The sequence below is a fragment of the Zalophus californianus genome, chromosome 5, assembly GCF_009762305.2.
Source record: "Zalophus californianus isolate mZalCal1 chromosome 5, mZalCal1.pri.v2, whole genome shotgun sequence".
Lineage (NCBI taxonomy): Eukaryota > Metazoa > Chordata > Mammalia > Carnivora > Otariidae > Zalophus > Zalophus californianus.
In genome coordinates, this window is record NC_045599.1 from 129529625 (window position 1) to 129543668 (window position 14044).

At 36.6% G+C, this 14044-nt stretch overlaps 1 protein-coding gene across 3 annotated transcripts in view; it reads right to left on the bottom strand.

Annotated features, from left to right (window-relative positions):
* Window positions 1-14044, bottom strand: part of CDH6 (cadherin 6) — a 131832-nt gene that overhangs the window by 12387 nt on the left and 105401 nt on the right. For all 3 annotated transcript variants that reach the window (XM_027606750.2, XM_027606751.2, XM_027606752.1), the window contains exons 5-9: window positions 13414-13581; window positions 10687-10874; window positions 8394-8647; window positions 3234-3370; window positions 356-477 (exon numbers count right to left, since the gene is read on the bottom strand). In XM_027606750.2, the coding sequence (XP_027462551.1) occupies window positions 356-477; window positions 3234-3370; window positions 8394-8647; window positions 10687-10874; window positions 13414-13581 (869 nt within the window). The remainder of the gene's footprint in view (window positions 1-355; window positions 478-3233; window positions 3371-8393; window positions 8648-10686; window positions 10875-13413; window positions 13582-14044) is intronic.

The window sequence follows — 14044 nt, forward strand, 5'->3', positions numbered from 1 at the left end:
ACTATGAATTATAGACAGTTGTAAAATATGTTCTGGTCATTGCTTTCCAGTATATACGGTAATTAAAAGTAAGCTCACCAATTAAGATTTTTTCCAATAAAGCTGTGACTAATCTATTTTAATGAAAACTTAAGACTGATTTGAATCAGCATCAGTCTCTGAGAATGATGAACTTCCAGTTCTTAAAAACTGTTTGTTCTCTTATGCAAGTTAAACATTCATTCTGGTTCTTATTTATAGTATTAATTTTGTTAGCATATACTTCATAGATAATTCAAAAACTCGCCCTCAGCTCTCTGTATTAGAAGATCTAAATTAATCTGACTGAATTAATTTGCTTTCTTACGAAACTCACCTGATCTGCTTTTGCTTTTTCGCAGACAAAGGTTTCATAGAATTCAGCAAATTCTGGGGCATTGTCATTGACATCTAGAACTTTAATATATAGAGGGACTCGGCTGCTTTGCTTTGGATTATCTGCAACATGCCAAAAAGAAAGAAATAGGCATTTATGTATTGATCGCCAATCCCCTTTAGACAATTGTCACTCACTCCTTTCTCATTCATACACAGATTCCCCAAGTCTGCTCTAAGTACCACAGGGCATTATGTACAACTTAGTCACCAAAAAGAATTAGATTGGTACTTCTGGAGTTGGATACATCTGTTGGAGATACCTATGAGACAAAGCTACTTGTGTGGGTAGAGTACAACTGGATAGCGAACCCCAGAGTCACACAAAATAAAGAAAAGCTATCCAAGAAAGGCAGTCTAGAGGCAGGTTTTAAGAGAAGCCAAAGAAGCAAGGAGATAGGGAAAATTGTACAAAAGAAAGATCGAAGGAAATGTGAAGGAAATCAATGGTTGTTTTGGTCTTAGCTCTTTAGTTTTTGTGCTGAATACAAGCCAGATGTAGTGCTCAGCACTTTGCTATATTATCTTATTTAATCCTTACAAACTTTTGAGGTAAATACAGCTATCGCCCCTACTATAGAGATGAGGAAACCGAGGCACAGATAAGTTAGGTAATTTGTCCACCTTCACAGAGATGATAAGTAAGAAGTAGAGCCTAGATTTCAACTTGGGTCTGTCTGATTCCAAAGCCCAGGCTGTTCATCCAGGATAATGACAGAGCAGCATCCGTGTTGGAAGACTGGAGGTGAATGAGTATTTTGGGAAGTGTGGAAGACAGATTCTCGGTCTAAGAATCAGGAATTGGAATCTCTGAGCTCTGCGCTCCTCATTCACTTCACTTATATATCTGTTTGTTCACATCATAAATATTTAGTGAGCATCTCATTTCTAATACGTGCTAGCCACTCTTTGGGGTGCTGGGACACATGGGGGATATAACACAGATCCGGCATCCTGGAGCTTTATTCTACTGGGGGCAGATAAACTGTAAACACATAAATAGATAATGCATCAGATGGTAAATGCTCTGGAGAAGTAAAAGAGGGAAAGGGATGGGAGAGAGGTGGAGGTGCTACTTTGAGTGGGATGACCGCTCATTCTCATCTGATGAGATGCCATTTGGACAGAGACATGAATAAAGAGAAGAATTAAGCCATGTGAATATTTCCGGCTCTCCAGATAAAGGGAACAGCAAGTGCCAAGGCCCCGGAATGGGAGTGGGCTGGTTTTATGTAAGCTCTGGGCTTCTGTTGCATCAAAGATAGTTAAGAAGTTTAGACAATAAGATTCTTAAGCTCCTTTGCATCTAAAATGTTGCTCACATTATTCCAAAGTTGGAGTTGCTGAAGATGAAGTTTTTTTTAAATTTTTTTATTAACATATAATGTATTATTTGTTTCAGAGGTACAGGTCGGTAATTCATCAGTCTTACACAATTCACAGCGCTCACCATAGCACATACCCTCCCCAGTGTCCATCACCCAGCCACCCTGTCCCCCCCTCCACTCCAGCAACCCTCAGTTTGTTTCTTGAGATTAAGAGTCTCTTATGGTTTGTCTCCCTCTCTAGTTTCATCTTGTTTCGAAGATGAAGTTTTAAAAGGTCTTTATCACTAGTACTTTCAAATATATCACAGAAACATTAAGTCTTAAAAAAAATTTTTAGGCACAAAGCTTAAAAAACACATGAAATGACTACTTCAGTAAAACATAAAATTTCATGATGTTATAAAAAATGGTCCTTTTCAGTGGGAAAAATAATTTTGTAATTTTAAAGCTTTAAGTATGCTCTGTCATTGGTATCTGCATTAGTCCCTGCGCATAAATTCTGGAGAGCAAATTCCTACCTAACAGATTTGTAATTAGGAGTTCCTAATGCTCGCACAAAGCAATGCTTCATTTTGCCCATATTGGTTATTTATTATTCTACTCAATATTCTTCAGCCATTTCAAATCTCATGAGTTAGGTTGACAAAGAATACTACTGTAATATACCATTAGATATGGAATATTTCACATTAGATACCCAACAGAGCTAAAAATATCTGAACTTTTAAAATCAAAAACAAAAACTAAAAAATGAGCTATAATTTGGAGGCCTATTTTTAAGCATTTAAATGTTATTTTAAAAATACTTTTTCTTTCATGTACTTAGGCCTGCACATTGTGTTTACATTACACAATTTTCACTGTGTATAATCATTTTATTTGAAGCATTCATTTGGCACTATTTTTCTTTGCCTTCAATTTCATGGGGACTTCCATAAAATCTGCTCTAAACATCTTATTGATTACTTGGTGGTTTGGATTGCTCACTTTGGTGTACAGTGGAAAAGCTAAAATTTATATCTCTTACTTCTGTAATGATTTTGAACTAGAAATTCTATAGAAAGCTGGAGGATAGATATCTGAAAGATTTCTAAGTAATGCCTACATTTTTTAATATACTTGATTCCCCTCCCCTCCCAATTCCAACCATGAGCCCATGTTTTTCAGCTGCTTCTGTTATGTTCTGATTGCTAAAGCTTTTTGGAATCAAATCCAATATGTACCAATTCAACCTCATTTGAGAGATGCATTCTCATTTTATTATTTCTGAACTACAGATCATCCACAGGTGCCTCTGCATTTGTGAATGCATTAACACATGCCCAGAAGAAACATTACTGCAAATCATTACAGGGCTCTTTCCCTCAATATGTATCGAGTAGGATATCAGTACATGGTGATGAATTTCAGCCTCGCTTCACCAGCCCTTGCCGGGGCACTCACTCCATACTCCGTCAACTGGGGACAGCTGTGGTGTGAGGTTAGACTTACTGATCTCTGTTGCGATCACTGTAATGTTGTGCCACAGCAGTGTTTCTCGGTCAAGAAGTTTCGACGTAAAAATTGAACCATTTCCAGAATCAATGTTGAATATTCTGTCCATATCTGTGTGTCGATCAACAGAATACCTAAAAATGCAGAGTAGAATTTAGAATGGTTTTCTTTTCTTTTTAAAATGAAATATAGTTGACACACAGTTACCTTAGTTTCAGGCGTCCAGCATAATGATTTGACAAGTCTACATGTATGCTATGCTCACAAGTGTAGCTACCATCTGTCCCCATACAATGCTAGAAAGGTTTTCCTTGTATTTGTTATTCTCACATCCTAAAACTAGTCCCAGAATTTCTGTTACATGAATTTTTTCTACTTGTAACACATATTTGCATATCTATAACTCAGTATTAAGCAAAATATTCTGGGAAATTAATTCTTTACAATTGAGGTCCTAACGGTAAACCCATTAGACAAGTTGCATGAGTTTGAGAATCACCAATAAAGTTTCTCTTATATGTAATTTGTATCAAGTTTGTATAGTAATTGTCACATTTTAACTCAAATTTTTAGAACCTTAGAACTTTAATGTGTACGCAGGTGTTCCTGTGCATGAGTAGGGTTTTTGTCTAGTTTTCTGTTATCTACTTTGTTTTAAAAATCAATACCCAGAATCAAAAACTGGGTAGTGTGGCTGCAGTTAGTGAGGTGGGAAAAGAGAGAGAGAAAATGAGGTTGGGGAGAGATTCAGAGTCTGGACTGTGGAAGGATGGGCTGACCATGGCGAGGATTTGGGATTTGTTCTAAGAGCAGTGAGAATCTACCACTGGATTTTAAGCAGGGAAATGTTCCAACCTAAATCATGTTTAACAAAGATCACTGGTTGAATTGAGGAGAATGGTTAGCTGGTGCAGTCACAAACTGGTAGAAGAAGAGAAGAACAGGATTTGGGGAAGATCCCAAGTTCCTGATATATTAAAGCTGAGGGTGATCAAGGAAAGCCTGGGAAGGGAAAGATCTGGATTGACAACTTAGATTTCCGGTTCAACTGTCTAGGAAGAGAAGGTCCAGGGAAGGGAGAAAAACATTAAGGAGAGAATCACTTAAATGGAGAAAATGGGGACCCACAGTACCTAGAGCTGTGCCCAGAGCAGAGTAGGAACTGGAGAACTATTTAAGGAGTTCAGAGAATTCAAAGAAAACCGAGAGTTGTCTTAGAAACCAAAGGAGGACAGAGTTTTCAACACTGAAATTGATGGAAGACTAGCAGATTTTGAGAAATAGTATCTTCTTTATCAGTTTATTACCAGTTTTTGGAATAGCTATATATGGGGAAAATATGTATGCACTGTTTTATGTAGGGGATATTAAAGAGAAAACTCAGGAGACAGTTGATATGTTAAGGTCATTAGGGGGAAAAATTGTCCATTTCAGCTAGAGTCTCAAAATTTATGTCATGATGGGAAATTTAAAAATATTGGCTTGGTAGAAATACAACTAAGTAGATAACCAACTAGTCATACACATGTAGACTTATTATGAATGCTCTAAGAAAAATAACCTCTTGTTACTAACTTGTAATAGTGTACCATGTTCAAGATTCTATTTCAGTTGATTATTTTGCTTTAAAATGTAACTGGTGAATTATGATAAGTATATTTTGTTTAAATAAAATATATTTTTGTCATCTATCAAGGGTCTAAATAAAATAGAAATTTGATTATTGGAGTCTATTTAAACCTGATATTAAAGAGAATTAAGAAGTTCAAAAAGAATATCTATATATCTCAAGTCAGGTTAGAATTTTAATTTTAGTTTATATAAACCTTATGTTTTATTATTAAGGGTTCATCTCTTACAGATGAAATAGCCATTATTTTTGCCATTTATGTCATGAATCAATGTTTATTAAGAATTTAGGCAACAGCATTGAACTTGATCACCTGCCTTCACTTTTAATTTGAGAATGATAAATATTTATAGCACATAACTACCCAAAAAGGAAATCTCAATATTCATAGACTTCGTAAGAAATTTAATGACAGCCTACAAATATTTTTTGCCCCTCATGAAAAATTTCAAGCTTAAGATATGCTGCTTATTTAAGCCTTTATAAGCTGTTATAATTATATACAGCAGTAATCTTTTCTTGTTTTGTTTTCTTCCTGCTATAGTTTTAAGTTTTACAAGTAATCATATTTTCCTGTCAAGCCTTTGAAATAAAGAATATGGGATGAGGAATTTTGAGTTGAAGGTGGCTATTGATTTTAAAGAGAAACTACTTAGGAAATACCGAAATTGTACGTGAGTTTTTCCCTTAATTGGGAGATTTAAAAATTAATAGGAAATTTCAGATGTCTGCCTTGTTTAGGAAAGATGTTTGCACATGAAGCCTTATCTGTTTGTTGTTTTTCTTTCCAAAGTAATTTCAATTCATATCTAGTATATTTACTGCCCAGTCACATTAATTGTAGTCACAACAGATAAGGAACAAGGTAATCAATCTTAACATGATTATAGCAGATTATTTTGCTAGGTAGTTCTTCCCCCCCCAGAAATTTATTATATCCTGTGATTCAATAATTTGTCTTCTAATACATCCTCTCAAGTCAGGGAGATTTGTGGGTCAGGAAAGGAAGTATGTTTGCATGTAAATTTTTCATAATATCTCTTCAGAGTGACATTTTATAAGGCTCGTCCATGGAATTGTCAAAGGGCATTTACGATAAAGTTACTGGAAGAAAATTATTTTATGTAATTAAAGAATTAAAGATTTGTGCCTGCATAATGATAGATCAATGTTTGGGGGGAGAATTCTCTAATATTAATTGTGTACCTAACATATTGTCTAGCACCTTAGTTGTTCAATACTTAAATCTTGGATAACCAAAAACTATGTGTGGATGTACTTTCCCAATATGAGAATCACTTTTGTCCTATAAAAGGACTCCCTGGAATATACATTTATATAACAATATATCCTTATTTGTATTTTTACCCTTCAGTCTATATCTATATATGAAATCCATATGTACCAAGAAAAGGCTGGTATAAAAAAATTCAAAATTAGCTGACAGCCAACCCAGTCTGACAAGCTAACTACTTCCTTTAATAAAACATAAAATAATGCAGTGGGTTAAAATGGTATTCATTATAAAAAGTAAAATAGACATAAAAATGCAGCCTAAATTCCCAGGATACATTATCTCTTTCAATTAAACGCATGTTGACTGATCAAAGAGGTAACAAAGCTCAGATTTATATGAACTTACAGCATTAACCCTTTTAAATTGGTCTTAACATTGACTTGCTAAGATTTCCTTACACACTTAGGACAAACTCCGAGTGAGAGAATCGGTTGTGAAAGTACTTAAAATTATTTGTGTTGTACAAACAAAGGCTGTCGTTCATTTTCCTTATTAATAATATTAAATGTATATGGAAGGACAGTTGATCTGTGGAGCTTACATGTGTCTGCTTTGGGTTGACCATAGTCCAGTTCACAGAGTCTGCAGATATTCTTGTAGAATGATAAAACAACAAGAGTCTATTTTCTGGTTGATTTAAAACTATTCCCTGAGAGTAAGCCAGGCATTTTTGTGTTTTAGATGTGGGACTTGCCATAAGGTTTCATTTGAACAAGAGCTCATGGCTGAAAAGTTAGAAAATGATTGCCTTAGAACCTCAAACTCTTTCATCTGCAATAATATTCTTCATGGGGCCACCAGTGTGATCCTCTTAAACAGTAGTTTTAGATTAGGTTAATACTCCTTTTCAAAACTTTGCAGTGGCTTCCTACCTCAATCAGAATAGAATCCAGTTTTTACCAAGGCCTGCAAATGCCCTGTAGGACCTGCCACACTCATCACTTACCATACCTCCCTGTTGCCTCCTGCTTTACAAACTACTCTCTACCTTGCTCGCTCTCTTCTAGCTCATAAACCTCCTTGCTACTCCTTCTTCATGCCAAGCAAGCTCTGGTATCAGTCCTTACCCTCATTTTTCCCTCTCCTTGGAATGTTCTTCTCCCAGATATCAACATAGTACATCCCTTCATTTCAATCAAATCTTTACTCAAATGATTTCTTACCAAGGGCAGACCTGACTACCCTATGTAAAATGGTACCCTAGATACCCTCTGTTTCCATACTCTGTCTTATTTTACTGCTTACACTATATTTTACCTGAAATACTGCATATTTGTTGTTTGCCTATTTCTGTCTGCCCCAATTAGAATGTAAGCTTCATGAGGTCAGGACTTGATATTATTCTCTATTGTATCTCTAAAGCCTAGAACATACCTGGCATATGGCAGGTGCCCTGATCAGAATTTATCTGTGGGCTCACTGGCAAGAGGTCCTCTAGCTTGTCAGTCTGCTTACTTTTTTTTTTTTATGGGGGCTAATTGATAGAATGATATTCTGATTTAGCAGTTTTCTCATCTAGTCAACTAAGCTACTGACTCAAGGCTGGAAGTTGTTGACTCCAGTGCTCTCATGATAAAATTCTAGAATACTAAAGCATCTGTGGTTTCAAAGAGCAATGAGACTTTCTTACAGCGTGATTTACAGCTAAGGTATATGGAATGTATAGGGAAAATAGAGCTTGCTTACATAGTATAAATTAGAATTCAGCTCTATTAATTTCCCCAGGATTTCTCAGACATATATCATGAAATGACTCTTATTTTTATCCATGTCTGAAAAAGAAAAACATTATGCATCCAAATGGAGCATAATTCTGCTTCTAAGTGTTATATGATAGGTTCTTACACACTTGAGAAACAGACTCAGCCCAGTGTCTTGTTTATTAAAAGTCACAGAGTTCTCTCCATGCCACTCTTTGACAAATCTAAGACCTTAAAGAAAAATTCCAGGCCATTCTGTAGTTATTTCCTTATACTATTTTCATGTAAGTAGTCAACTCCTATAGATCATTTTGTGTGTCCCCCCCCAATTTTGTGTTTTTTAGATTTACACTGTTGCTAAAATAATGTTTATGTTGAGCAAGGAGAGTAAAGATGCTGTGTAGAGTATTTTTTCAGGAAGACACAAGTGTCTCATTGGAAAAAAGGATTAATTTTCTAACTTGTAGGTGATACTTGAATAGCAATTGGCTAAAGCTTCTGAAAGAGACAGGTCACAGGAGTGTGCTTACTTGACAGGATTCCTGGCAGCATCTGGATCTTGGGCTGTGACTGAGCCTATTGTCGTGTTTATCTGAGCATCTTCTCTTATCTGTAGGATGTAGGCCAGTTTGCTGAAGACAGGGGGCTCATCCACATCTTCCACCATAATTCTGACTGTAGCTGCATCTTTGAATGGACCCAGGTAGAGAAAGCGGGGTTCAACATGAGGATTGGAGGCTTCCACCTTGAGGGTGTACACTTTCTTCTTTTCAAAGTCCAAGAGCTTGGGGAGGGCAGGGGGAAGGGACATATTGGAAGCAACCAAGACACACAGAAAGACATGAGCTATTTTTAGTGCAAATCTAGGGTAAATGAATATGACCGTATTGCTTAGGAACATCACCACACAGTGTGAAATTGGGCAAAGGCATGGGAGTTCAGATGCTACACTGTCCTGATGAAAAGTGTGGGCTGAAACCACAGGGCAGTACAGAGAAGTGTGGAAAAATTTAAAACCAATAAACCGTGTGCTTCAAAGCTAATAATTAATTTTGGTTATTTTTTTTAATGATTGCATTTTCATCATGTACGGTGTAATATTTTCTCTCTCCTTTAGCACACTGTTATATGTGTATATCTGTAATGCTGTTGCCTTGCAAGTGGGTGCAAGGGTGCGAGGTATAATGGACAGGGAAGGGAACCTGGAAGCAGGAGTCTTGTAAGACCTGCTTTAAAAAAAAATTCTTGTATTTGACTAGAGGGAGCCCTGTCAGGGGCAAGTTGGCAAATACGCAGTAGATTATTCTGTGTCAGATGTTGTCACATCTGGCTGTACTTGAACACTTAATGAGTGTTTTAAAATTTGCCAGTATCTGGACCCCACCCTGGATCATTAAACCAAAATATCTGTGGTGGGGGTGGGAATCTATATGTTTAAATGCCTCCCCCAGTGATGCTGATGTGCAACCAGAATTGAGAACCACATGTTTGCATCATGACTCCCTTTTCCTCATTCAGATAAAATAGATTTAATATGGTTTTGTGGGGTTTTTTGTGTTTTTTTTTGTGCACGTGCATGAGTTGATAAAATATTCCAAGTGATATCCTGATAAGGGCATTGGGCTAATTATTTGCCAACGAAAGTAATGATCATTGCTATCAGAGGTCTTTAGGAAAAGTATCTCTACTTCTTGAGACATAGTGAACCCAAATGCTTATTGCTGACTTTTAGTTTTAGATGATGATATGACAAGGCTCACTAGAAACACAATTAATCAAGATATTAGTGAATGTGATTTAGTTGGCTAGGCAAAATTTCAGTTTGAATCTGATAATGCACTAAGAAAATTAAAAAGGTTAATGCACACTAATGGGCTTCCTAATTGGTCTCAGTGTCGCTTAAACATGTTTTATTGTGTTTCCAGGTATGAAGACATGTAATCGAAAGCTTAAGAGGAAAGAATTTTCTCGTTATTTACATCCACCTATACTTATATTTACCAGCGAATATAACAGTGTGCTAAAGGAGAGAGAAAATATTACACTGTATGTGATGAAAGTGCAATCATTAAAAAAGGTAATCAAAATTAATGTGTTGTTAGCTTTGAAGCACACGGTTCATTGGTTTTAAATTTTTCCACACTTCTGTGTACTGCCCTGTGGTCCTAGACAATTTTGGGGGGTAAATAGTGAGTATATAGGGCAAAAGTTGGAATTCAGAAATATAAAAAAATTATTATCGTGTTCCAAAGAGTAGCTAAAGAGCTCATAGGAAATTTGTGTTAATTTATTTCTGTGGTCTTTTTATACCCTCTTTCTCTCTCTCTCTAATTCAGGCCATCTTTATCACTGCTTGTGTTACTCTCTTCCTTCAAAGCGTGTATCAGAATTTATAACTATACACTTGTTTGTTTGCTTATTTGCTTCCTTGTCTCTTCTGCCTTAGATTGGCAGTTCTGTGGAAGCAGAGACCATTCTGTTGAATGTACTATTGCACCTCCTGCATCTAGAATAGTGTCTGGCACTGTTTGTTTAGTATTCATTGACAATATTTATTTTATGTACTTTAATGTATATTATTTATTTTTGTCATTTATTTACTTATTAGGAGGTTCTTAATAAGAATTTATTAAAAGTATGAAGTTAATGAATGCATCAGATTATCGAGGACTTCTAAAAGCCAACCATTAGATTTGGTGTTTAAAAAAAAAATTAGTAAAATAATCCAGAGGAACGTTCATGTGAGACATAATTACCCTGGTTACTCGGGGACTGGAGAAAAGTGAATGTCTCATTTGCATGGTAGTTAACAAATGGCATTACCTTTTTGACAGTAATGACCCCTTCCTGGGTTTCCTGGTCGGTGACAACATCAAACATGTCCAGCCCCTCTCCCTCTGTAATGCTGTACTCAATTTCAGCATTTTCTCCCGTGTCAGCGTCGCTGGCTTTGATCCTGCCAATTGGTGTACCAGGCGGAGAAGATTCGGGGGTCTTAAACTGGTATGTACCTATTAATCACCAGACAGATATAAGTCAAGCACAGATGAAGGATGCTCTATCATAATAAAGACAAAACCTATTTTCTAACAGTTCTTTCAGACATTACTACGGATGCAGGCAGATTGTACTTTCCTCACGATAATTAATGGTGCTCAATCCTCCTTACATCCTTACTTTCATGGTTGTTAAGAATATTTCTTCTGTCATGACCTGTCTCTTTGCAGATGGAGAACACTTTTCTTGTCCTGTAAATAGGCCTCCAGGTTCATGGGTATGATGGCAAGAAAGACAAAGCTGCTCAGGGTGGGGGTGGTGCACAAGGTTTCGAAGCCCCCGTTGAATAATCTTAGCAGAAAGAATGGGAAAGAATTTAACCTGACCTGTGACTTCAAGCCAATTATGAGGTAGTTCTTAAAAGGGCTCTTTGTGTCATTGCTTATAACAACTGAAGGTGAAAATAAATGACAGCAATCTGGAGGATGTACCCAAGCAGACACTCACTCACCCAGGGAGCTGGTCTGGCTGCAGTTAGGGATACACATTAGATGCATTGAGAGAGAAAGCACCTAATTGTTTCTTCGACTAATCTTTTCTTTTAAATTTCATGACAGTATTTTTTCTATGCATAGGTTTCTCCTATTCTTATATCTGTATGGCTGAATTAAAACCTGTATTTCAGGGCGTCTGGGTGGCTCAGATGGTTAAGCGTCTGCCTTCGGCTCAGGTCATGATCCCAGGGCCCTGGGATCGAGTCCCGCATCGGGCTCCCTGCTAGGCGGGGAGCCTGCTTCTCCCTCTGCCTCTGTCTCTGTCTCTGTCTCTCTCTCTCTCTGACTCTCATGAATAAATAAATAAAACATTAAAAAATATAAATAAAACCTGTATTTCATAGATGTACACTTTTTTTATGTCCTCATGTTGCAAAATTAGTTTAAGCAGACTGCATATGAGTTTCAAACTTAGATCCACCAGACCAGCATGTACTTTGGACAAAAAAAAAAAAAAGAATAAGAACAGAATTTATTTTACTCTCACCCATTACATTTTGCCAACCATCCATGCAAATTATTTTGGAAAAGACATAGACTATGACACCACTAGAATATAGTCATGTAATAATATTCATCCATTCAGTAAATGTTGGGCTCATCCTTGGCAAAATGATAACACAAGCCAAGGTTTTCCTCTAGAGTTTTTCTCCCCTCCTGTGCTGTAGTACATTATTCAGTAATGATCACAGGTCAGCCAAGGAGAGAGCAAAGTGAGGTAACGTCCCTGTGGTATTCCAGGTGCTGGTGAATCCTTTTGTTATCCTTCCCCGGGGCATTCCCCTATTGAAAAGGAGGTTTTGGGGCACAGTATTGCTGATTCTGATATTGTCATTTCAGGCCTCTGTGGGGGAAAGTTTTAGGGCCTATAAAACTTTTCTTCTACCCATTAAATCAGAAATTAGTTTGATGCTCTGTTTTTTTGCATTTAGCTGTGATTAAATACTTGAAAAAACTAAAAAATAGTTTAATGATTTCCTGTTGATCCATGTGTATCTCCATTATAAAAGAAGCCCCTATTAGCTGATCAACTTTAAAGAAATGCCATGATTGGGTAAGTGGGCTTTCTTTTTAATAGTGGGCAGCTATTTTCTCCTGGAAGACAGGATTCAGGTAGTTTACTTAGATCATGGTCAGAAATGAATTTTGTTCCTGGAAGAAAAATTACATTAAAACCAGTACCCACTTGAGGTGCTCTATGTGGAGGGCTCTAGTGTACTGCTTGATACAAAGTGGGCATTTATTTTTTTTATTTTTTTATTATTTTTTAAAGATTTTTATTTATTGAGAGAGAGAGAGAGAGAGAATGGTAGAGAGAGAGCATGAGAGGGAAGAAGGTCAGAGGGAGAGGCAGACTGCCTGCTGAGCAGGGAGCCCGATGCGGGACTCGATCCGGGGACTCCAGGATCATGACCTGAGCTGAAGGCAGTCGCTTAACCAACTGAGCCACCCAGGCGCCCACAAAGTGGGCATTTAAAAATGTTGTTTTTCCTTCTTTTTTTCCTATCTAGTCATGAGAGTTAATGATTATAGAGAAGACTCTCCGTATCTCAATTAGCCATAATATAGAAAACTATTTATGATTATAAATGGATTAAGTACATGGTTATTTCCCCGATTGTATTTTTAGAGACAGTAAAATGATAAATCCTCCCCTTATAAAGCTTTGTGAGGATTTAAAAGAGATTACATGACTGGTTAAATTCACAAAACATAAAGTCAGTTTTGTTTTTTTTTAACAAATAGCAGCATGCTTGTGTACATATGTTCTGCACAAGCAAATTTAGGCCTGTGGTAGTCTTTTTAATAAAGAAAAGTAAAACAATGGTGTTAGCTTTACAACAATAACCATATCAGAAATTGCTCAGCTAATAAAAGTATGGTTCTTACTGAGGTTACTAATATTGATGATTAATAATAATGGAAAATAAACATCATTCTTAAAGTTAGAGTTTTACAGAAGTGCACAGAAGAAATTCATTCAATCAAATGTTCCTACTCTGGGGAAACCGGGGAGGATTGTCGTTGACATCAGTCAGCGTAATGTTCACTGTGGTGGTCCCAGATAATCCCCCCATCTGGCCACCCATATCCTTGGCTTGAATCACCACTTGGTACTGCTCTCTGTTTTCTCGATCCATGTTGAGCAAAGCTGTCTTGATGATACCTATGGATGTGAAATTCAGAAGTGAAAAGGGATGTATTAAAAATACTTTATCAAATCATTTATTTATACAAACATGGATTGTTATCCACAATATGCAAAACACTATACAGATGTCATGGGTGACTTAAAGATGATTGTAGGTAGCCCTTATGCTGAAGGAAATTAAAACCACAAAGGGGAGATAGATCCATTAAAACAAACAAACAAACACCTATCATACAAGGAGAGTAAGAACAAGCCAATACTGCAATAGTATAGATTGTAGGTAGTGTAAATATCATGTGTTATAAGATTACATAGCAAAATATAACTTGACATGTGGTACAGTGTTATCCTACTTTAGCTGCTTGATAAAAGACATTTAAGTGTACTATGAGTAAATTGTTAAGCCATTTCCTTGAACTGACTCTTGAGTTTCACTTTACTGAATCGGCTAATTGCTCATCAAATATACCTATCATAA